Genomic DNA, 23694 nt, shown 5'->3' with positions numbered 1-23694 from the left:
GCTTAGCAACAAAATTGTCAGTCCCTAATTGCTACTGGTGAGGATTGCCCGTATAATTCTGATCTACCGTTTTAAGATGCAATGATCTTTCTTGCCAGTGGAGGGGGGAACAAAACTTTATTAATATGTGAATATCAGCCTAGACCTATCCTTTCGTTTCTCATTCAGTCATCTATCAACTATTGTCACCAAGCTAATATTCCAAATATTATTTTACATGCACCATTTGATTGATTAAATGTATTATGATTTTCTCAAGAGTCTTCTGTACGTGACCCGTCAAAAGCGCGGACGGCAAAAGCGCGATCGACAAAATCGCGCCTTTGACGTCATCACAGCGCGACGAAAAAGATCGAAAAATTCAAATAAAAATTAATAAAAATTAAATTAAAGCAAGCCGATTCACATAAAGGTAAGGGTTAGGGTTAGGGTTAGGGTTAGGGTTAGGGTAAGGGTTAGGGTTAGCTTTAGAGCGTTAGCGTTAGCGTTAGGGTTAGGATAAGGGTTAGCGTTACGTTTTTCGTTACTTTAATGGTTAGGTTTAGGGTTAGGTTTAGGGTTAGGTTAAGAGTTAGGGTTAGGTTTAGGGTTAGGTTTGGGGGGGTTAGGGGAAGGTTTTAGCTTTATTTTTACATTTTTTCGATCTTTTTCGTCGCGCTGTGATGACGTCACAGCGCGCTTTTGTCGAGCGCGATTTTGTCCTACGCGCTTTTGTGGTGGAACCCTTCTGTATACATGGCAATACACTGAATTGTTAATTGAAGGTTGGATTATTACTGTGCATTGCATACTGTAATAAATGTCTGGTTTGTGCATCTGGTGTGCTGCAAGTATGACATTGAGCCTTTAATCATGTTATATTAACTATTCTATCACTAGCAGTTTTCCCAACCATGTATTTTGCACAATAATAATCTAGTGAATAGGCAATGTATTTTGGAATTTTTTTTTCAATAATTCTTTAACAAAAATAATCATAATATCCTAGTACCATAATTTCAGTATCTTTTCAAGCCCAGGAATACAAAAAAGATGCCGGATTATCCTGTCTTCGAAAGAATTTCGAACAAGCATGTAGAATAATACCAGAATTGTTTTTAAGAAGCTGCAAATAGTTTTTAAAATGATACTAAAGGCTATCTTGTACTTCATAATAAAGATAAGGGAAATCTTGTACTGTATAGCGAGATTTTGATGTAATAGAATTAGAGCAAAGGAAATTTAACAAGGCTGGATTTATTTTAGGTGTCAAAGATGTTACATCAGTTACTTTTTATTTGAGGTTATAACTGATCATGCGAAGTGCAGCAGATTGCAATTTCAGTCTAAAGCAAATCAGCATTACTCAGTTCTACAGCCAAAAGAAATTCAGCATTGCCATGTATTTGTATTTTTAGAGTGATATAATTTCAGACCCTAAAATCAAATTTCATTTCCATTATTGGAACTTATCTGAGAACAATTCATAGGGAAGAATGGAGGAAAATAAGCAATACATAAAGGGAGAATTCAACATTGTTTTCTGTCCCTTTTAAAGTTTCCCCTAGTAGTTTCATAAATAAAGTTGAGAATTCTATTTAACCAAGTCTCTCATATCCCATTAGTTCAACTCCAGAGCAGGAAAATAAACCCAGAAAAAGCTGTCAGATTCACCACTCTAGGCCATAATGTGGTTTGTATAGTTCTAACACTGGATAAACCCAGGTGTTTATGACTCAAATACTGTAAACCATGCCTTTTGGCAATGTGGGAACCCAGCCACTTGAGCCTCATTAAAAACCATGATTAATATAGAGTGATTTAGTGTGATGTTTGAAGCCTGTTATTCATATCAGATGATTTTTTTTTTTTGAAAGATGTACAGTTCATTGGATACATGACGCAAGGCTTGATGACTATCAAAGCAATAGAAGTGCCTGTACTAGATCAGCCTTCTATAGTCTGTTTCTTTCCAAATGCAGTGGACTAAAAAAATCTTAAGCAGAACAAAAGCAGCAGCTACCTCCCTTGAGCCATTCCTAATGAGTTCATGTCTCATTAGGAACAAAATATTGTTGCTTCCCTGGTCTGACTGGTTATCACTAAGGGTCCTTTCTCACAAAAGATGCTACTTGTTAATCTGAGTGGAGGGAAGGGAGGCAGCATTGAAACAATTTTATGCTTTGTCTCAGGCAGCAAAGTGCTTTGAAAAACTTACTTAGTCCAGCAGAATCCGAAAGACAGGTACAGAACTCCAACAGGTGCTCTTTGGTTATAACAGCCATTGTTATTGTCCACATTGGCCCAGGAAGTTTGTGGGCCTTGTTCACTTCACAGTGGCCCCCCTGTTGAGGATTGCTTGGGATCAAATCGCCCTGTGCCAGAAGGTCTTGCTCCATCTGGAGCCCCAGTGGCTCCAGTTGTCTGCCTGGCACTTGAAAGGTGGATCCTGGGGGCGGCCAACATTTCGGATAGAGTTATTTCAATCATTGAGGGTTCCAGGAGACCATTGACAACGTGTATCTACAATACGACTTGGTCGGCATTTGCCAGGTGTTGCTGGCATCAATCCCATATCAACATCCCTGCCCTAGGTCCTAGAGTTTTTGCAGGACAGACTTCAGAGAGGCCTGTCTCACAGCACGCTCCGCCGCCAAGAGGCAGCATTATCCACGGTCCTAGGGGGCAGTCACCTTCCCCCCCTTAGCCCAACAGCCACTCATCAGGCATTTCCTAAAGGGGGCTTCCAACCTGCAGCCTCCGGTGGTTCATAGATTTCCCTTCTGGCATCTCCCTACAGTTCTGCAGGCTCTAGTGGGCGAACTGTTTGAACCACTTAGATCCATCTAAGTGGGATGGATCAGCTAGGCTAGGCTATTCTCCACAGCCCCAAGGCAAGAGGAATCCTGAATGCTGAATGGTTAGAGATTAGGAAAATGGTTCCTCCAAGGTTGAAGCCAATCCTGTCTTCTATCTCAATTGTTAGAGATACCAGCCCTCAGGCTAAGATATTCTGCTGATAAAAGTAGAAATTCCTCCAGGACAGACTTAACATCTCATATTTGTTCTTCAGAGTGGTGGCTGATTACTACTACTCTGGTGAATTTATTTCCTAAGTTGTGAATGTAAACACATCATGTTAGTACATGAACCATGGTTTACAGCCCCTGTCACTAAGACAAAATTGTACATATTTAATTTCCTGCTACAATACTCTGCATGCTGCTGAAGCAGGCAAGATTCTAAGGCCGCAAACACTTCTTGGCTGCTCATTGACCTTGGACCTGAAAACCATGTGAATTAAACACTTTGAACAGCTCCAAGTTGAATTAATAAAGATAGGGGATTAAACACTGTTCAGCGTTTTCTTCTATTGGAATAATTTATAAACCTTGTAAAGAAATAAAGGGCTTAAATATATATATTTTAAATGCAAATGCTATTGGCATTTAACTTGCAAAAGAAAAGACTAAGGGGAAGATAAAATTGTGATTTACCAACATTTAAAAAGATGGCATATGCAGAGGGGGTGAATCTGACTTGTTGAAATAGAGCAGAACAAAGTCTTGGCATTTGGTCTGCTTAATTGCAGATTCTGCTTATTCGTACTGTGCTTGTCTAGTTCCCATAGTGAATTATTAGTGCATACTAATGCAACAAGAGGGTTGTTCTTCAGCTGGGTTTTCAAAGAGCCTGATGCTATTTTTGGTGAGAGAGTGATTGACCCAAGGCCTAAGACAGATCCAGAACCTGTATCCTGATTCCTAGACCGGCATCTTAAATACTGCACCACACTTTCTCCTTACAATAGGCTAAGATCTAAGAGCTCAAAATTAAATGGTGATTCAAGCTGAACAGCAGGAAGAATTTCTTTGTAGTAAGATTTTTTAAAGAAATAGAACAGTTAACCTAGAACAGTACTAGATCTCTCCTAGCTGGAAAGATTCAAATGGGAACAGAACAGCCATTATTATTTGCTAACTATTATATAGGGATTTGAGAGCCATTTACTGGTAGTGGTCAAGGCATCAGGCTAGAAATTGGAGGCTGTGAGTTCTAGTCTCACCTTGGTAATGAACTGAACTGTTTTTAATACTGCTTCACAGATATAGCAGAATTTTCCAGCACGTAAAGCAAAATCCAGATTTTGTCATGTTTAAACAATTTGAGATCACTGGGATTGCACTTAATCATGTTTAAATGAAATAAGTAGATACAAACAGAACTACTTTGCAATACCTATCTGGATCCATCTCATAGGAATCTGCTATATACCCAAGTCAGGTCCTTTAAGCTCAGCATTGTACACTAAGAAATTTTGTTTTGTTTTGTTTTTAGCAGGAAAAGAAAAAGTTGCCAGCTTTGTCTGTTGATGCAATGGATTAGAACTCAGACCTTCCACATGGAAATCACTGTATTACTAATTTGCTAGCCCCAAGAGACAGTATCCTTCTGGAGCTTTAACTATGAGCTGAAGCGTCAAGGTTTCCTACCTCTGGTTAGTGTGTCAGTTTCTAGAGTGAAGAGCCGATATTGGAGGAAGAAGCGCGTCGGTCTAACCTTCAAAGTCTGGTGACACAGGTGATGGGTGAGAGCAGGGCTAAATTAGCTATGCTATTAAAAATACTAGGGAAGATGGTGTCCACTATTGCGATTGTGCCCTGGGCTAGATTACACACCAGGGAGCTTCAATGGTTCCTTCTGCCATTCCAAAAGCGGAGGACAAGCACATCCTTATCAAGAGTGCCCCTAACAAGGGAGGTCCGAACCTCCCTCTGCTGGTGGAGATCCACAGCCATAGAGCAGGGGTGTCACTTCAGGATAGACCGTAGAATCACCATTACCACGGATGCTAGTCTCATGGGCTGGGGTGCACACCTTGATAAACATATGGCTCAGGGTCAGTGGGATCAGGAGGAGGCCACACTAAGCACCCGGATCCACAATGGCTCCAGCTGACCGCCTGGCGATTAAGCGGGGGGCTCTGACATGGGAGATGTTCTCCACCAGGATTGTGGATATCATTCAGGCCTCCAGAAGGCCTTCCATTTACTATGTGACCTGCACATGTTGTTCCACCAAAGGCATCGCCCCTACCTGGGCTTCCATCCCTCAAGTCTTGGATTTCCTCCAGGATGGGTTAGATAAAGGTTTGGCCCCAAATACTATCAGACGTCAAGTGGCTGCGCTCACCACTGTCCTGACCTGGGGCGAGGGTCATCCCCTTTCCCATCATCCCATGGCAAAGCGGTTCTTGAAAGGGGCAACAAACCTCAGGCCTCCAACAGTCCACAGGTACCCTACATGGGATTTGTCAAAGGTCCTCTCGGCCCTTACCAAGCCCCCTTTTGAGCCCATTTGCACCATCTCACTGCAATTCCTCACGATGAAGGTGGCCTTCCTGGTGGCCATCACCTCCGCCAGGAGGATTTCGGAGTTGCAGGCCCTATCAGTTAGAGAGGACTTGTGTACTTTCCACAAGGACAGGGTGGCGCTTAGACTAGATCCGTCCTTTACACCCAAGGTAGGGACTTGGTTTCACAGGGCACATGAGGTGGTCTTGCCAAATTTTTGTCTGAACCCTGCTCGACAATTAGAAAAGCGATGGTACAGGCTTGATGTGAGACAGGCCCTGAAGTCCTACATAAGCAGGACGTCAGATTTCCAGCATTCAGAATCTCTATCTCATTTCAAGAGGCATCATTGGGGCATAGGGTCTCAATACCCACACTAGGTAGGTGGATCAGATCCTGCATTGCTAAGGCGTATCAGTCTTCCCAGGAGCCGGTTCCCCAGGGGGTCACTGCTCACTCTACAAGGAGTGCAGCGACGTCAGCAGCTTGGGCAACCCAGGCATCCATAGAGGAAATTTGCAGGGTGGCCACATGGTCCTCACCTTCACCCTACAACTACAAATTGGATAAATTTGCATCCTCGGATGCAGCTTTTGGCCATAAGGTTTTACAATCTGTACATTCAGACAGGTGATGCGGACCAGTCAGGGTCCCTCCCATATGGGCAATCCGGCTTGGGTATGTCCCATGCATGGATGCTATCCCCACCTTATTGAGAAAGAGCGTTGGTACCTACCTGATATGCCTCTTCTAATAAGGTGGGAATAGCATCCAGCCCCACCCTGATGAATGACTGGTCCTCCTTCGGGTCTTGTTAATGCTAACTCTTCATTTACAACTCCTGGGAATTTTTCAAGAGGTAGTTATTGAAATGTTGGTCATTATACTTCTCTCTTGTTTGGATAACATATTGAGTCTGTGAGTGTCTAGTTCTTCTCTGAAAACTGGGTGGCTTTACCCAAGGGGTGGGTTATAAAGGATATCAATTAATTATTAATCAGACTCAGTCCAATCAGAGAATAGACAGTGTTAACCTGTGCATGGATGCTATCCCCACCTTATTAGAAGAGGCATATCAGGTAAGTACCAACGCTCTTTTTCTCCTCTGACTTTGCTGATGGTAAGATAGTCAACTGCAGTGGTAAAAAGACTCTCCCACTCTCCAAGTTTGGTGTTTATAATTTGACCCAAATGAAATGCAGATTTAAAATTAAATTTGTTATGCTCCAATTGCGTTCTTAATGACATCCATGACTTTTAGCCAATATCTAAGCCCGCATAACCATCCGCTTGTTATATAAACTCTGCCTCTGAATGCACAGCAGTGTTAGGAGTCCTACTGGAAATAATTTTCTTAGGAAGCCAGCTTAAACATTCTCCGGTTTCCTCATAGTTGAGATCTGGATTTAACTGCACTATATAGAGATTCTGTGAAAAGGTCTTGACTTCAAAGCAGCTGGAATATTTGGGGTTCTTCTAGAGCAAAAGAGAGAGTGGACTGCTACTGAGCTCCTCTGAGCATTCAAAGCAACCCGAGAGATGTGAGTATGTTGTTTCCCTGAATAATGCAGCACAACTCTCAGGCACATAAACAAGGGAAGTGTTCGATTATGTCTCCTTTGAAGGTCCAGTGAAACGTTTTGAAGGCCTTGCAAACTGTATGACCTTTGTTTTCGCATAGTTAATATATAAAGAGTCTTCTCTACAGAAATGGACCAATGATTCCATGGCCTCTTCTGAGATCTACTGATCTCTGTGACAGTAGCTCAGCACTGTCTGGGTAAAATAGTAGATCTATTAGTCAGTTTTGAGGGTGTAAAACTCATCTTTGCTAGTGGCATTTACCACTACATCGGAGGTCTTCAAACTTGGCAACTTGGCAGAGCTGGCTGGAGAATTCTGGGAGTTGAAGTCCACAAGACTTAAAGTTGCCAAGTTTGGGGACCCCTGCACTACATTAATGCAGTAATTAAAAGTTCTGGGGGCAAAGTCATCCTTGTTTAAGTCTTTTGCTAGCTGGCACTACATTTGAGAAATGCTGAGTGATGGTACATCTCACTCTCAAACTGGTATATTTACGAAGTATATATCATAGTCAGTATCTATTGCAGAGGTTCTGCTGTTATTTTTCCAGTTAAGCTTGCCTGAGATCTACCAACAAAATCAAAAGATCTGACATAGGTAACTGAGAACAAGTAGTCCTTGATTTATTACCATATTGGATCCTGTCCATTATGGTTTCAAGTGTGTTCAATTTTTCAGTGGTTGTTAAACACAGCCATGGTTTGCTATGGCTTGGTTTTACCAAAAATCAGAAGTAAATCCTGGTTTTCGGCAAAAATATCATAAAATGAAATTACGTGAAGGAAGGTGCAAATAGTCATAAATGTTGGCTGATTGATGAGTGACCAAAATGTGGTCATGTGACATGGGGGAGAACATCCCTGGCAGTGGTGGGTTCCGGACCTCGTCACAACTGGTATGCTGTGACAGAGCTGGGCATCCTCATTGGGCACGCGTGCTGAGCGTGCACGCACACGCCACCGCCCTGTGACACCCAGCTGCTCAGTGGAGGTTGCGCAGGCATCACACAGTGTGTGCGCGTGCGCAATTGGCCTAGTTGCTTCAAAAAGCGGTAAGGAACGCAGGCGGGTAGGCCAAACAAGCCAATATTCCGGTACATTTAAGGGTGTACCGCCCGGAACCCACCACTGATCCCTGGTCATTGTAAGTTTGATAGTGGATCATATATATTTCTGGGGAGATTCATGATAATCTAAACTAAGCAACATGTCATGTTGAGGTCTACCTATCTATTTTTCAATGAAGTGGGAGAGTATTATTCCTTAACTGAACACAAAGCAAACTCCCTGAGAACCTGCCTGTTGAAATCTTTTCTCTTCTTCCCCTAGGATGTTATTTCTTTCCAGCCAGTCTAATAAGGTTCCAATAAAGAGGTCTAGCTAGATGTTACTTATTGTATTATGTTAAACAGGTTCATTGGGCAGTATAGATAGTCCTTGACTTACGACCACAATTGAGCCCAAAATTTATTTTGCTTAGTGGGAAATTTGTTAAGTGAGTTTTGCCCCATTTTACCACTTTTCCTGCCACATTTGTTAAGTGAATCACTGCAGTTGTTAAGTTAGCAATCCAACTGTTAAGTGAATTTGGCTTCCCCATCGACTTTGCTTGTCAGAAGGTTGCAAAAGGGGATTGCATGACCTTGGGACATAGCAAGGGTCATAAATATGAACCAATTTGTCAAGCGTCTGAAGTTTGATCACATGATCCTGGGGACGCTGCAAAGGTCATAAGTGTGAAAAATGGTTATAAAACACTTTTTTTCTGAGAAACTTTGAACGGTCACTAAACAAACTCCTGTAAGTTGAGGACTACCTGTATTTCCCTTCCCTAAAAGTTTACAAGGCATTGATAACTTTCACAATGCGGATGTTACTAACTTGACATCATCACACAGCAACATCTGCCTATGGGAGGTGGAGTCAAAAACAGCAAGAAGGTGGCTGAGACTATTAAAGCTCCAGTTTTTTTCTTTTTAACTTGCATCTCTGGTCCCATTTTAAAAAGTGTGGGGCTTTAATCATGCATTTGCAGCTGGGGTCTTGGCTGCTTTGACTATGCAGTTGATAGTGCTGGATAACAGCTGAAAAACTCTGGTTCAAAATTCCATTCAGTCATGAAACCAACTATTCTTGAAGCAATCCGTCAGTCTAACCAAACTCATAAGATTTTTGTGAAAATAAATCAGAGGGGGGGAAACATGTATGTCACCTTATTCTTAGGCCAGGGGAAAGATATAATTAAAAAAAAAAACGAAATAGCAATTTCTTCTGAGTGAACTGCTGTTATCGAGAAAAAAAGTCAGTTAAAGGTTAAGCTTTTGCAAATATTTTATAACCATGTTAACCACACTCAGATAATTCAGGGTCTTTGTGCAATTTGTTGTAAAGGCAAACAAGATATAAAGCGGGAAAGATCTACAGTGGAAGAATATCAGAAGATTTTGACTAGGAATAATTTTAAAATTTGGTACCTGAAGAAAAAATTGATTTCATATTTATTTGCGCCTATGATTTAAATAAAAACTTTGTGTTAATTTGTAATGCTTCTTATCCATGAAGATATTGAAAATGAAGATTTCAGATGCAATTTTAGATTAGTTTATTTCCACCATAATGCAGTATTATTTTTACTCAGTATATGATGTATCCATTTTCATTACTTTTTCCAATATGCCAAGAATAAACTTTCTTCACTAATTCATCTCATAATTCATCTCATAATGTTCTGTCACTTATTTAAACTTCACTCCAAACTTTCTGACTATATATGGTGCAGTGTATATAGAAGCAAGTAACATTTCTCTAAACCCAGTTCATTACGTTTTACTCTCTTGGTTCTAGCAAGAATCTAGGAACACCACATAAATCACAATCCTCAAATTAGCCATCCTGGTCCATGGATATTAATTCGCCAAAATTATTTTCATTGCCCTCAGTCTGTCACCCTTCCTCAAATCCTAATTCTGATCCTCATGCCATCTTTCCATTTTAGCTAACTACTTTTCTGAACAGTTTCAGGCTGCAGTGACTGCAATATTTAGGTTACACTGCATACTTCATTGAGTGCAGAAAAGTAGGAAATGTAAAGGTGGGGGACCAAAACCTATTTCCCAGCAGCAGAAGACTACGGTAAGTGCATACAGACGTAGACATTAGATAATGGATAGAAGAGAATATTTGTAGCTCAGGATTGAACTGTGGTGTCCTTTGTGCTTTGAGGTTTTCTTGCAAATGATTCATTATCATATTAGGTAGCATCACATGGACTTCCAGCTGCAGCCAGTGCTATTTTGGAAATTCTGGAAGTTCAAGTCCACATATCTTAAAGCTGCCGAGGTTGAGAAACACTGTCTTAGAAGATAGGTGTGGCAGTGAGAAATACCAATCTGTGCTTCCACAAAATAGTCTTCTGAGAGACAATGTCTGAAACCTCTAACTGTTCCATCTATGGGCTCAGCTCTTTCATTAAATCACTCGAGTTCAAGTTAATTATCAATTACACCACAATGAAACAAAACCTATTATAGATTAATATGATGTTTGTCCCTCTAGAAATAATTTGGTATACTCTTACTGTGAGCAAACATAGAGCAATTCCTTCCTGAGATGTGTAAATTTACTCCTTAGCTATTTTTTATATTGCTTGCCTAATTTTTTTAGTGTAAATTTTTGGGGTTCCTAACAGTTTATTTCCATACTGTAGCCATTTAGTGGGATTCCCTTGTGTGATGGTTAACTGAATGGTTTTGTGAATGGAGGGATGGTTGGGCTGTGTTAGTTCCCCCATGATGGGAATGGTTCTGTTTGAAGTTAGGAGCTTCTTGATTTTTCTTTTCAGGCTGACTTTTCAAAACTTCCAGGCTCTTCACTTTATCTCTGGGAGCCTCAGTTGTCATCACAGGAATACTTGCTGTGTTATTCACCTGTGAAATAGCAATAAGCTCTGATATATTATGAGATGGACTCAAGATGAAGCCAGATGGCACAATTTAAGGATGAAAGAAAATGACAGACTGTATATTATTCTGAAGGGATTTACTTGCTGTGTTTATTCAGTGTGAATAAATATACTAACTGCCAAAGTGAATTAGTTTTGCAGAATACATTACCAGTTATCTAGCTAGCAAATATAAATTATTCTTATGACTGGCTCAAGGCATTTTTTCTCATTTTAAGAAAGTGGTTTTAAAAAGTAAGATTCTTGTACCTAGATGATAAGACTATGGATTTTACACATAATAGATTATAACAATTTGCTCAACTGTTTTTTCTCTGCTTCATAGACTATGACCTATTTGGTTGGATTTGCATAACAAGCAAGACACAAAGAAACCACATTTTGATTTAGCACAATTGAATTCTGCCATTATGGCAGAAGATAAAAGTACAGTTCCACAATACATGTCACAGGAAGGAGGGACAATGAGTGCAAGAATACCCTTGCATTTTAATACAAATATCTACTACTTAATAGATTTTTCTCTCTTCCCAAAGCATTTTTGTTTTATTATGTTTACTTCCTATTTTAGATAGACAAATAAAGACCAGCTGTACAGAGAGATGACCTGCAGGTTGGCCTGTCCTTTAGCCTTGACCATCATTATCTGCTCTTCCATTTGATCTTTAACTCCTACTCAGCCACAGTGGGTATCGACATAGCATGATGTGCAAATCAAGTCAACTGCTTTTCCCCCCCACCAATCATGGTTAACCAAAGTATACCTTAACACAATGTGTAGATTCAGCCAATATGTAACAGAAATAGAGCTGGATGTAAATAATTAAATCTGGGTCCTTTGTGTGTCTCTGACTCTAAAGTTATTATTTCAGATCCTTCAGCTCAGTCCCTCCTATTACAATTAAAGATAAATATTCCAGTTTTGCTTGTTCTCGTATACTGCAAAGGAAAATATGAAACATGCCTTTCAGTGGTGGGTTTCCATTTCTTTTACTACCGGTTCACATGTGTGTGATGCTTCTGCGCATACGCAGAAGCGTCCAGGTGGTAGGCGGAGCCTCCTGCCACTGACGCTACTGGTTTGCCTGATCCAGGCCGAACCAGGAGCAACTGACCTCTGACGCCGTCTCTTTTACTGTATTTCTTTCATCCTCATTGTATAAAATGTGCAATCAGAAAATTTAGAGAATTCTTAAATATCAAAAAATAAGCTGAGCACATAAGAAATGCCATGCTTAAATGGGAGAGCTGAAGAGAGAGAGACTTAAATTCTTACCTCCTGGCTGCTGTTCAGATAATACCAGGAACAATTGCCACAATAGTCTTTGCGGAATGTGTAGCGCACAGCTGCCTCAACATATGGTAAATGCAGAAAACTGTATGGCAACTGGATGTGGAAAGTGAGCTTCCTGCACCTGCAGAGCCCAGATGCCATGGAATAAAAGTGCAAGAGGTTTATTTCAGAACACTTGAGGGTCTATCCATGCATGAGCAGAATCTAATTTGACTGAACTCACATTTTTATCAATGACAGAATGAGAAGAAAAGGTCCCTTTCCAAAGTCAAGGAACTTTCTTGACTTCGTCCTTCTGCCCTCTACTGTACATGCTCTATAGACAGTTGTTTTGCTTTTAAGTTTTAGCCTAGTCAGTTTCTTTCATCCCCCACTGGAGAATATGAAAGAGAGGACCAGGCTGAGCCTATGGGAGGGGCCAAACTAGTTGTGGGATACGACTGGTACGCCCCAGTATGGGCATACCAGTGCCTGCTTGGAGCACCAGGTACCGTTTTGGTACGGTGCTCCGGAGGGCTTATCCACCCGCCCACCCTCCTTACCTGTATTTGAGCTGTTCAGGGTTTCCGCGCATGTGCACGGAGCATATGGCGCCTGCGCAACGCTCCACCAAGCAGCTGGAGTATCGCGGGTGGTAAGTATGCATGTGCATGCTGCAAGAAATCTAAGTCCAGCCCACCTTTTGAATGCCTTTTTATCTCCCACACATTTCCCTTGACGGTCAGACTCTTGTAGAGAGCTTAAGCTTGCAATAAACCTTTATACTCATTGGCACTGCCTGAATCTCCTGGGCTTGACAGAATCCAAGAATGTTATAATCATGTTCTTTCTGCAAATCTACTTGAATGGATTCTTCCCTGTGCCAAGTACCACCAACCTGTCATATATCAGAAAGTCATCCTTGTTGCCCTGTAGAATTTGCCAGACATCAGGTTCCAGGATTTGTTGCTGGTAAACTGGAATGCCTTTGGGAGCATGTCGTTTGAGCTCCCAATACATTGCCCTGGAGGAAGGGGTCTTTTCATTCACAATCATGAAACTGACATTGGCCACACCATCGCCAGACAATTTCTCTCGCAAGCTGCCAAGGCTGGTTGTGAAAAGAGCAATAAATAACATTTAGGAAAGGACATGCACAGATGCATTTCCCAGGCCCCCCACCAATCACTGATAGTGGAAATTCAGATGTATTGGACTGCAACTGGTCATCATTGATTAGGAATTATGAGCGTTGAAATCTAAGAGAATTTGAGGCATTAGGAAGGATAAATTAGGAAGGATGCTTTTATAATTTGGGATAAAATCTGTAGAGCAAGAGACACCATTTTATTTTATGTGTCATTAAATAGCCTGTTACTATAGCTGGAAGTTTTTAGAGATATCTGAATGCACATTATGCAGTATTGAAATTCATGAATTAAACTATAGCCATTCTTTTTTGTACATCACATCTTGCATATTACAGCCATGGGCTCATTTTATATCTCACTGAACAGGAATTGATGGAGAATCAGTCTTTTCAACAGTTTAAATAATACTGAGTTCATTTCAGTATTTTCTGCAGAAACCTCATTGTCCAAGATGTGGTTTCTGTTTAGGCACTTATAGCTCTTGAAGCAAACAATCTGCTCTAGGGGCTGAACTCACCTGGCTGCTTGCGTGAGACAGAACTGTCAGCTGGCTTTCAAAAGGACCACCACTGTCACCTGGCCCTCCATTCCAGCCATTGGGTCTATGCCATTTGTCTTCCAGAGTGGGGCCGGTTGGCATATTCTAGTTTGGTTCTCAACCACAACCCCTTCTGCTACTGTAGCAGAAATCACCAGTCCCAGCAGCAGGGCTTTTGTGGTCGGGGGCAAGTAGCCCATCCCGACTACTTCCCTTTAGCCTACAAGAAAAGGCAACAGATTTAAGAAGCTTTTCCAGAAAAATAATTCTCCATAGTCTATTTTGCATCACAGAAAATAAGCAATGCTATCCTATTATGGAGTGGATTTGAGTCTTTAGTAATATATTGAGGGCTGCAGCCTGGACGTTTTGAGAGAAAGATTCCAACAGGCCTTCTATCTCATCTATTATAGCTTTTATCACTTCAGAGCCAGCTGCTCTGTGCATGAAACCATTGATGAACTGAATGTTTTCCAAATCTCTAGTACATCCGTATCAACTCATTGTGATGTTCCTTTTTGGGCACAGTGCAGAAAAGGAAAAAGAAATAGTATGCAAAAGAAACTGAAGACATGACATAAAACAAAAGAAAATGAAATGTAGCTATATCTAATTTATACCACTATATGTACTACACCTTCTACACATATGGGAGAAAGGGAAGAAAGGAAGTGCTAAAAGAATCGGAATACAAAGATTAGAAATTAACTCACTTGGTCATACAAAAAAAGAGGTTGAAAAAAAATGGAGGAAAATTACATGGGTTGAGGGGAAGGGAAAGAAAATGGTGGTTGGATGTAGCTGATAAGATCAGCAAAAGCCTTCTCTAAAGCTTTTTTTCATTCGTTTCCCATTAACATGCTGAAAAGCAAAATTCTGGTCTGCCAAAAAGCACTGCTGCACTTCCCAAATTTTTATAATGCTCACTTGTACCCTTTCAATCAAAGCTGAGCTCCTTCCTTTGTCCCTTTTATCAGTTAAGTTTAAAAGTTACATTTCCATTGAGTGAAGCGGATGTTCAGAATTCCAGGAAATAACTCTGGGGCTCTAAGCGATAGACTTGGGTCCCACATGTTTAGCTTAATAGAAATCCTGATTTCATGAAATTAATTAATTAATTAATTAATTATGATACATCACAAAGAACAGAAGCACAACCAAAGAGTGCAAATAAAAAACCCAATATTTATTTAGATGTTCTATTCCTAGAAAAGAGGCAATATAGGAAGATACAATTCTTTAGCTGAACCAGAGTTAATCCTCTTACTTTGAACAAATTGAACAATTTTCTAGTGGATAGTCTTCTACTATCAGCCAGACATAATGTCTAGAGCATTATCTGTATTACAAACAGCAATGTTGACATACCTAGTAACCATTTACAATGTTTTCCTTTCCCAACCTACCTGACACTATACAACTTGTCTGCAGTACCCACAATTGACCTAGCATTCCTCATCCCTTCAAACATGGTATTTTCTCTCTTCCTGCACTCAAGAAAATAATCTTGAGAAGGGCAGGATGGATGCCTTGCTAGAAAATACGTATGAAGAAAACTTATTATGCCTCCCTGCTGCAGGATTCAAAACCTGTTACACTCTTAACCATTGAGGTCATCTAATGGAAATCCCAAAGGTGCTTTACAAAAATCGAATGGACTTTCTTAGGATTTTTTTTTCCTCTTGAAAATGTTTTGCTTCTCATCCATTAAACCAAAAAACTAACAAAGCCCAGTTGCCTTTTGAAAAGCATCTTTGGGACAACCATAACCTGGATGATTGAGAATATCTACAGACAATCTAATGGAAAATGATGTGGTATTAAAAGTTGTGCCCTTCAGGAACAAGTCAAGATGTTGACTAGGACACAATTGTGGTGTTTTTTTTTACTTCTTCATTTACGTCCTCCTACCTACCCCATATTCATAGTGGTAATCTTTCTCAGTGAAGCAATCGAAAATCCATAATCATCTGCAGAAATTAAATTCCATATATAGAATTCCAAACAAAGTCATATGCTACCTTTTCCCTGGTGAATCTTGCCGTTGTTCTGCTCCGTCCACTGAGAAACCTGGGACTCTCCTGATGTTTGCTCTGATCAGTCTAACTTCCCAACTCTGCACTGACCCCTGGTGTAGGCTAATTTTCATTCCAGATCTCTCCACCCAGAAGGGGTTGGGAGAAAGGCGATAGCTGGGGAAGAGCCAACCACAGGAATGTCCCTGGAGATATTCATAGGATTAGGCTTTGTACTTACAACTGCCTGCCTCCCAGCTGTACTTGTTTTTTTCTCTCAGACTCATCACATACAGAAGTGAAAGAAATATTGTGCAGCACCAGGCAGTGTATGTAAGAAAGTAGAGCTTTGAAGGAGGGCAGCAGCTACTTCCTAATATTTTCCAACATATGAAGAAAAATGCTAAGACATGTTAACCAGCCTCACTATGAAGCAAAGGAGGCACCTGTTATAAATGTTTCAGAAAAGGCCGTTTGTCTAGCTAGCAGAACATTGTTATGTGGACATTTTATTCCAGGTGCAAGTATAAAAATAACCCTGCCTAATGAAAAAAGAATCTGTGGCTCAGTGGCTAAGATACTAAGCTTGTCGATCAGAAAGGTCAGCAGTTCGTCCGTTTGCATCCCTAGTGCAGTGTAATGGAGTGAGCTCCCGTTTCTTGTCCCAACTTCTGCCAACCTAGCAGTTTGAAAGCACGTAAAAAATGCAAGTAGAAAAGTAGGAACCACCTTTGGTGGGAAGGTAACAGCGCTCCGTGCGTCTTTGGTGTTTAGTCATGCCGGCCACATGACCACAGAGATATCTTCAGACAGTGTTGGCTCTTTGGCTTTGAAACGGAGATAAGCACCGCCCCCTAGAGTTGGGAATGACTAGCACATATGTGCGAGGGAAAGCTTTACTTTTACCTTAGGACAGGAAAACTTATTTTTTATTATTACATTTATTGGCCTCCCATCTTACCACAGGATAACTCTAAAATCAATAAAAAGCCTCTTCCTTTCCATTCCAAGTTCTATTTTTCTCTGTAACATTTGGACAGGCAGATGGAATACTGAATAATTCTAAAATCCTGTAATTGAGGAATATGATACCATGTATTTCCAATAATGAAGAAATGGTGTATCTCCTTTGTAGCCAAAACAGCATCACCTAGGCACAAAGAAATTATGCTTCCCTGTGAAGATCAGACTGGCTTCTTCTTTCTTGGGTTTCTACAAGCTCCTAAAGACTGAGCTTCCTTGGAGAGACTTTTCCTGATTTGAGGAGTTGCCATCTTTTATCTTTTTCTTGTACCTAGTGATGTATTTTTATTTTGGTTTCTGATAAGTAAGATTACATCAGCATACAGATCAGAGGTGGGTTTCTGCTGGTTCGCCCTGGATTGGGCAAACTGGTAGTGGCGGTGGTGGGAGGCTCCGCCCACCCACCCAGATGCATGAGCGTGCAAGCATGTGAAACCCGCCACTAATACAGATATGTCTAATAAATAAAATCAATTTGCTAAATCCCAAAGCAGCAGAGCCTATTGCAGTGATGGCGAACCTTGGGGGGGAGCATGTGCGTGGGGCACTGTGTGCCGAAGAGAGAGCACTTTGTGTGCATGGTCTTCTGGACCACGATCAAGAAGACAAGCTTCCCAAGCTGCATGCAGATGCCAGAAAATGTACTTCTGGTTTCCGGCATGCATGCAAGTCTTCTGGTTACTGTGCATGCACCAATCAGCTGGCCAGTTTCAGGCACTGCTGCATGCACAGAGCCAGCTGATCATCGCGTGCACATGCACGCCAGAAACCCAGAAGAGGAACAGGCAACACCATGCGTGCAAAGCGACATGGCTTTGTGTGCCACTCTGGACACGCATGCCATAGGATCGCCATCACGGGCCTATTGTCTTCACACCATGCTTCAAAATATGCTTCAGTTTTTCAGAAGCATCCAATCTGGCCAAATCTGGGAAACAGATATTGAATATTTGCTTGTGCTATCTAAACTGGTACATTTACTACTCATTTTCATAGTAAACTGAAGTGATACTATACTAGGCACCATCCTACACTGAAAAGTCATTTCTTAATACTCTGAGCGCTGCTTGATACTAAAATCTAGAGCTAGAGTCTCTGAAATACTCAAAGATTTGTTTCGTTTTGGTAGAGCAAACTATGTGAACCAAGCCACTATAATCAGTAATCAATGCTTTATGGTTTAGTGCAGTGCGTGATTCCAGCCCAAAGATCGCTAGCTGATGCAGAGAAACATGCTGAATTGGCCTTGAAAGTTGTTCATTTTATTTTTAGGGTACCATTCAACTGAAGAACGTACAAATAAAATAAAGTGAATATTGGTTGTGGTTTGTACGACAAACTTGGCTACTGCATGCACAACACCACTTACTTACCCCATGTATAGATATTTAATATACTAGTTTAAATCCCAAAGTATGTCATTCTAAATTATTTTAACGTAATTGAAATGATTTATAGTGCTAAAGTATTTGTTTTATGGTCATTTTATTGGAAGTCTTGGATACTAACTTCTGTAACCCATCCTGGCTTCAGTCAATTGAAGCTTTTAAATAAATAAAGTCCTCACCACCAGTAATTGGGACTGGGAAGTCCATCACTAAACGACATGGATTAAGGAGCAATGTCATTGGACCATGTCAATTTATGATGACAATTCTGGCAGTCCCAGTTGCGATCATTAGACAAATCCTGTGCAGTTGCAATGTCCATGATTCCCATTTGCAACCTCCTGATGGCTTCCCTATTGACTCTGGTTGTTGAAAATTCAACTTTGGGAACAACTATAATCACAGCTCAGCTTTTCCCCAAGTGTGCTCACTTAGTTCAGTGTATGCTAGGGTCTCTCATCTGCAGACCAAATACTCGTTGCCAGCATCCTATTATCTAGAAAGCGTTTGCTGTAAAAAGAATCAAAAAGATCAAGAGTCAAAAGCAATAATGAGTGAAATGTATTAAGCAGCAACAGATCCAAAAGTGCCTTTAAAAAGAAATGCTTAAAGGAGATTAGGGGGTCAGAATTATGTTACCACCAAGTCTCATAATCCAGAGACTTATGGAAGAAAGCAGTGGCATCTGCTCTTAAAGGAACAACAGGCTCATAAATTTATTTATGAAGAAATAGTGCTAATGCCCCAAAACACATTCAGTGATTTTTCTTATCACCAAAAATAAGTGGTTACCTATACTTTTAAAATATAATACTTTAGGACTAGGATGTGAGGCCACAAAGAGCATTTCTGATCTTCCCTTCATCTATGCATTTCAAAAATACAATCAGATATCTGATTTTTATTTTTTTCCTGCTTCTGCCTTGCTCTAGCAAGTTTAATCTCAGTAGAATATTCTGAGATTAAAGTTATAGGTAGCCCTCAATTTATAACCACAGAACTAGTAGTATTTTTTTTAAATCCCACCACTGTATGAAGCAGTACGCAAGTCTAAGTGCTATTGCTAGGATTCAGCTGCAGATCCTGAGAATGATGGTAACAGAGTACCAAAATCTCTCTCTGCTGCCATCTAGTAACAGTGGGCTTTTTGCAGTCGAGATCAGGCAGTCTTAAAAGGTTCATCATTCTCTTCCTTGTCCGAGGTCTAAAACCTGGAGGAATACAGGCATCTGTCTTTTAAAATTAATTTTCAACTTTAAAAAGTACAAGCCAGTCTCTTCCAAGAGCCTCATGCCTTGCCTCACACAGAGCCTCACGCTTTCTTTTTGTTTTCTAATTTAAAATCTGAAAAGGAGGGGCGCGCGGGGGGGGGAGGTTTAGCTGCAAGGCTCGCGGTAGCCCTGGATTATCCAAATCCTGTAAAATGCAGTACAACTGCCTTTAGGCGCAATCCCATCCTCGAGCATCTTCCGCTTCCGTCCGTGCTGCGGGGCTGGTACTTTTGAGTTCAAGGTGGTGAAAAAGTTGGAGTTTTTGCCGTATCTACCCCCACCACCGCCGTTATAAATTCATTCCCGGCTGGAAGGAGAGAGAATAAATAATAATACGACAGGACTGGAGAAATCAGGAGTCCAAATCAGGTGAGAGGCGAGGGAGTGAAATGGATGCAGAGAGTCTCCTGCCGGTCGGCAGCAGATGGAATCAGCCCGCGGCAAGGGCGCCCGATGGGGAAGCGGCACGAAAAGAGAAAATAATGGCGCTGCCGAGTAAAAAGAGTACGAGCAAAAGAAAAAAGAAAAAAAACAATCCTTGTTTTTTTCGAGTGAGAATGAGGAATTGGGAATGGAATAGTTTGGATAAAACATGCCTCTTAGATTTATTGCAGGGCGGGAAAAACGCTCTCTCTCTTACGCAACTTGTTCTCTTGAGAAAACGTGTTTTATTTTTAAACTTAAAGGGGCGGGTATCGGAAGTATTTGAAAATGCAACGTGTTTTAATCTTTCATCTCTTCTACCGATCGTTCTAAACTTGAAAGGCGACATGCTTGTCGAGAAAACTCTTCTTTTTAAAGGAGAAGTTTGTATATATTTCTTACTTGTGAGTAAGCCCAGAACCTGTTTTCCTCAAATAGGCAAAGAAATGGTAACTCCAAAGAATGTAAACCAACATCAAGTAATATGGCCAAATAGAAGTAATATTTAAAACGACCATTTTATTGCACTGTGACAGGGCACAGCCACCCATCACTGCCCTATTCCTGGAGAGCTGCTGGAAGATGACTGTGGTATTCTTCACTATCACCACAAGCCCACACTAAAGTCTACTTTTTTGCTTCATGGTGTATGTGAAGAAAGTGTAACTGTAGGAGAGGAAGCTTCAAAGCCAAGGTTGAACTAGATGACCTCTGAGGTCCCTTCCAACTCTGTCCTTCTATGATTCTATAAAATAGCCGTGAAAGACCAGTGTCTCACTGAGTCTAAAGGTCAGGAGGTGACATGAGGTGAAGAACTTCCAAGCCAACCATCTGACCCACAAACACTACAGTTTCAAAATTTCAGTCTAGTCTAGAGGATTATCTTTAGTACAGTTTCAGATATATGCATCTGAGCAAGAAATCCATTGGCTCAGCCACAGAACATAATGAGGGCATTGGAATCGCATAGCTCTGAGCTGCATAAAGGGATCTTGTAGGATGTGAATTTAGACTCAGAGCAGCTTCCAATATTTGCTTTAAGATACATAACAAGAGATCATGTCTGACTAATTCTGGAGGGAGGCAACGGCATCTTATGGGGAAAAAAACCCAGTTTTGATCAATAAAATGGTTCCAACAGATAAATATATCCACTTATTTACCAATCTGAAGTAAGGTTAAAGGACGGCTCAAAATAGTAGTGGAGAAATGAAATGAACCTAGCAAATAACCTATCCTATCTTTTAGAAGAGACCAGGGTCAGACTGGTTTCATCTATTTGCCTAATTCCAGAGAATCCGCCTCACCAGCTGGCAGCACAGTCCAAGGGCAGCCTTAGCAAAAAATTTGCAAAATTGCAACTTTTCATCCTAAATTCCCTTTTGACCTAAATTCCCTCTTCCTTTTTGCCTTATAATAGAACTAATCCCAGTTACACTGATAAGGACCTAGGATTTCCTGTCTTGTAGCCCCCAACTTGTATAAAGAAATCTTTGCTTTCCTATTCTGGTCTGCCACTCCTACCTTAGGATATTGATCTGAACTTTTTCTTTTTGTTTTGTAGATTTAATAGCAAAAGGATGTGTTGCAACTAACCAGCCACAAATTTCATAATGTCTGCTGTTCTGAAGCGGTTGTGTTACATTGGATTCCATGTTCTTCAGGGCCAACAGCTGGCCAGTCACCTGGTGCAAAGGTTTGGCTTTGAGCTGTTTGCTATACGGGAAGCAGAGAGGAAGAGGCAGCAGGCTTTCCGAAGAGGAGATGCTATTTTTGTTGTCAATGAAGAGCAGGAGCTGACTGAGAAAACCTTTTCATCTTCAGATTTACCTTCAGACTGCTATAAGCATAAAGGGATCTTGTATGATGTGAACCTGCAGTACAGAGTCAGTACAGCTTCCAATATTTGCTTTGAAGTAGAGGATGTCCCTGCAATCTCCCGAAATCTACAAGAGAAAGGCTGCAAGATCCTTATTCCTCCCACCACTGAAGCAGATGAAAAGGGCTTTGTGACTTACTCCGTAGTGATGTCCATTGTGGGCAATGTCAGCCATACTCTTCTTGACAGATCCCGGTATGGTGGATCATTCCTGCCTGGTTTCTGTGAAGTTTCCCCCAAGAAATTCCAGAAGGAGCAGGAAACTGTACATTTTGATCACATCACCTATGCCTGTCTGCAAGGTAGCTCACAAGCTGTGCTGGACTGGTACAAAAACTGTTTTGGCTTCCAGCGCTTCTTCATCCACCATCTAGATGATGCTTCAGAAGGCTTTCGGATTCAGGGGGAAGACATGGGCCTTCGTCTTACTGCCATGCAATACAGTGATGATCGATTGTCACCCTTTGAGCCTGACTGTAAATTTGTTCTGGCTGAGTCACTGCCAAGGCAAAAGATGGGCCAGGTGGACACTTTCTTACAGCAGCATGAAGGAGCTGGCATCCAGCATGTGGCCCTTTATACCACAGACATTGTAAGTACTGCTGCAGCCATGGCAAAGTCAGGAGTAAGCTTTTTCAAACCACCTGTATCCTATTACAATGAGAAAAGCAAAGAGGAGATGCAGCACATTGGGCAAGATCTTCAGCTCCTGAAAAACCAGGGCATCCTTTTTGATGCAACAGTAGATGACAAAGGATATAGCCCTAGCCTCCTCGAGAAGCAATACCTGATGCAGATCTTCACTAAGCCTCTTTTTACAGAAGAGACCTTCTTCATAGAACTCATTGAGCGCCATGGGGCTGCAGGTTTCGGTGAGGGAAATGTCCGGGCTCTTTGGAAATCTGTACAGGATTATATGGATCAGCAGCAAAGACCCACTCTATTCGAGAACAAAGCCTGACAGAATGTTCTTTATGTTCTGCTCAGAGGCACCTTGAACTGCGAGATGGGTGGCAAATAAATTTGATAAATTATAGCTAAATAATATAGTGCTGCCTCAGATAGGATTAATGCCCACGTTAGAACAAAGCATATGGACTGATTTGGTTCAAATATGTACTGGTTTGGATTAAAGAGTGTCCAAGTGACCTGGAGACCATCTAATTAGAACCCATGCATGTTTGATGAGAACTGAAACCTGACTGTAGCAACGTTGTGATAATAATATCACACTTGAAAGCACGTAGGTTTTGCAATGCCTAGTTGAACTACTGAATTGGTAATTGATTTTTCTTTAACAAAGTACAGAGGCCTGAGAGAATGGCTGTGATATTTTCCCTAGGAAGAGAGAAATGCTCTCTATGTTAAAATAAGTGACTGCTATCTGCAGAACCTCCCCAGTCTTTGGGACCATGGAGTTCAAATCTGAAAAGGTGTAAAATTCCTGTTGCTTAATTATAGTACTCTTATTGAAGAATGCTGCCAAGTTAGGTAAGAAAAAGTGTCAATGAAAACAACCAAGCTCTGAAGACACAAAGACCAAACTGTGGACTACATATTCTCTTACTATTGGAAGAAAATCAGTTCTCTTTGTTCTTACATACTTGCATCCTCCAAATTTGGTGTTAACTGGACAAATAGGAGGCAAGGGTATCTGTTAGCCATTCTCACATGAATCAGAACATCTTTTTAACTATCAGAACATGGAACTATGGGGAATCTTTAGCATAGATCCAAGCATTTATATACAGATGGAATGTAGCTATTATGCTATTTACACTCCTAAAAACTGAAAACAAAACCTGACAATCTTTATCTAATATGAAGAACTGGGAATAAATGTTGTGATTCTCAAA

At 40.9% G+C, this 23694-nt stretch overlaps 2 protein-coding genes across 3 annotated transcripts; one reads left to right on the top strand and one right to left on the bottom strand.

Annotated features, from left to right (window-relative positions):
• Window positions 1–6508: 6508 nt before the first annotated feature.
• HPDL (4-hydroxyphenylpyruvate dioxygenase like) lies at window positions 6509–23660 on the top strand. 2 transcript variants are annotated; one of them, XM_087720801.1, is made up of 2 exons: window positions 6509–6874; window positions 21524–23660. In XM_087720801.1, the coding sequence occupies exon 2, from the start codon at window positions 21573–21575 to the stop codon at window positions 22797–22799; it is 1227 nt and encodes a 408-aa protein (XP_087576927.1). In that variant the 5' UTR covers window positions 6509–6874; window positions 21524–21572; the 3' UTR covers window positions 22800–23660. The 2 variants fall into 2 exon arrangements, with proteins under 2 accessions (XP_087576927.1, XP_013919287.2); XM_014063812.2 differs by lacking the exon at window positions 6509–6874 and adding an exon at window positions 19700–19905.
• Window positions 9502–15963, bottom strand: LOC106546850 (selenoprotein Pb-like). The gene is made up of 5 exons (XM_014063823.2): window positions 15861–15963; window positions 13819–14059; window positions 13049–13261; window positions 12154–12292; window positions 9502–10842 (listed from the first exon to the last, which is right to left on the bottom strand). The coding sequence occupies exons 2-5, from the start codon at window positions 14037–14039 to the stop codon at window positions 10627–10629; spliced, it is 789 nt and encodes a 262-aa protein (XP_013919298.1). The 5' UTR covers window positions 14040–14059; window positions 15861–15963; the 3' UTR covers window positions 9502–10626.
• Window positions 23661–23694: the final 34 nt, after the last annotated feature.

The sequence above is a fragment of the Thamnophis sirtalis genome, unplaced genomic scaffold (genome assembly GCF_051295495.1).
Source record: "Thamnophis sirtalis isolate CommonGarterSnake01/CBP01778 unplaced genomic scaffold, rThaSir2_p1.2 scaffold_7, whole genome shotgun sequence".
NCBI lineage: Eukaryota > Metazoa > Chordata > Lepidosauria > Squamata > Natricidae > Thamnophis > Thamnophis sirtalis.
This window is presented reverse-complemented; position numbering and strand designations above follow the sequence as displayed.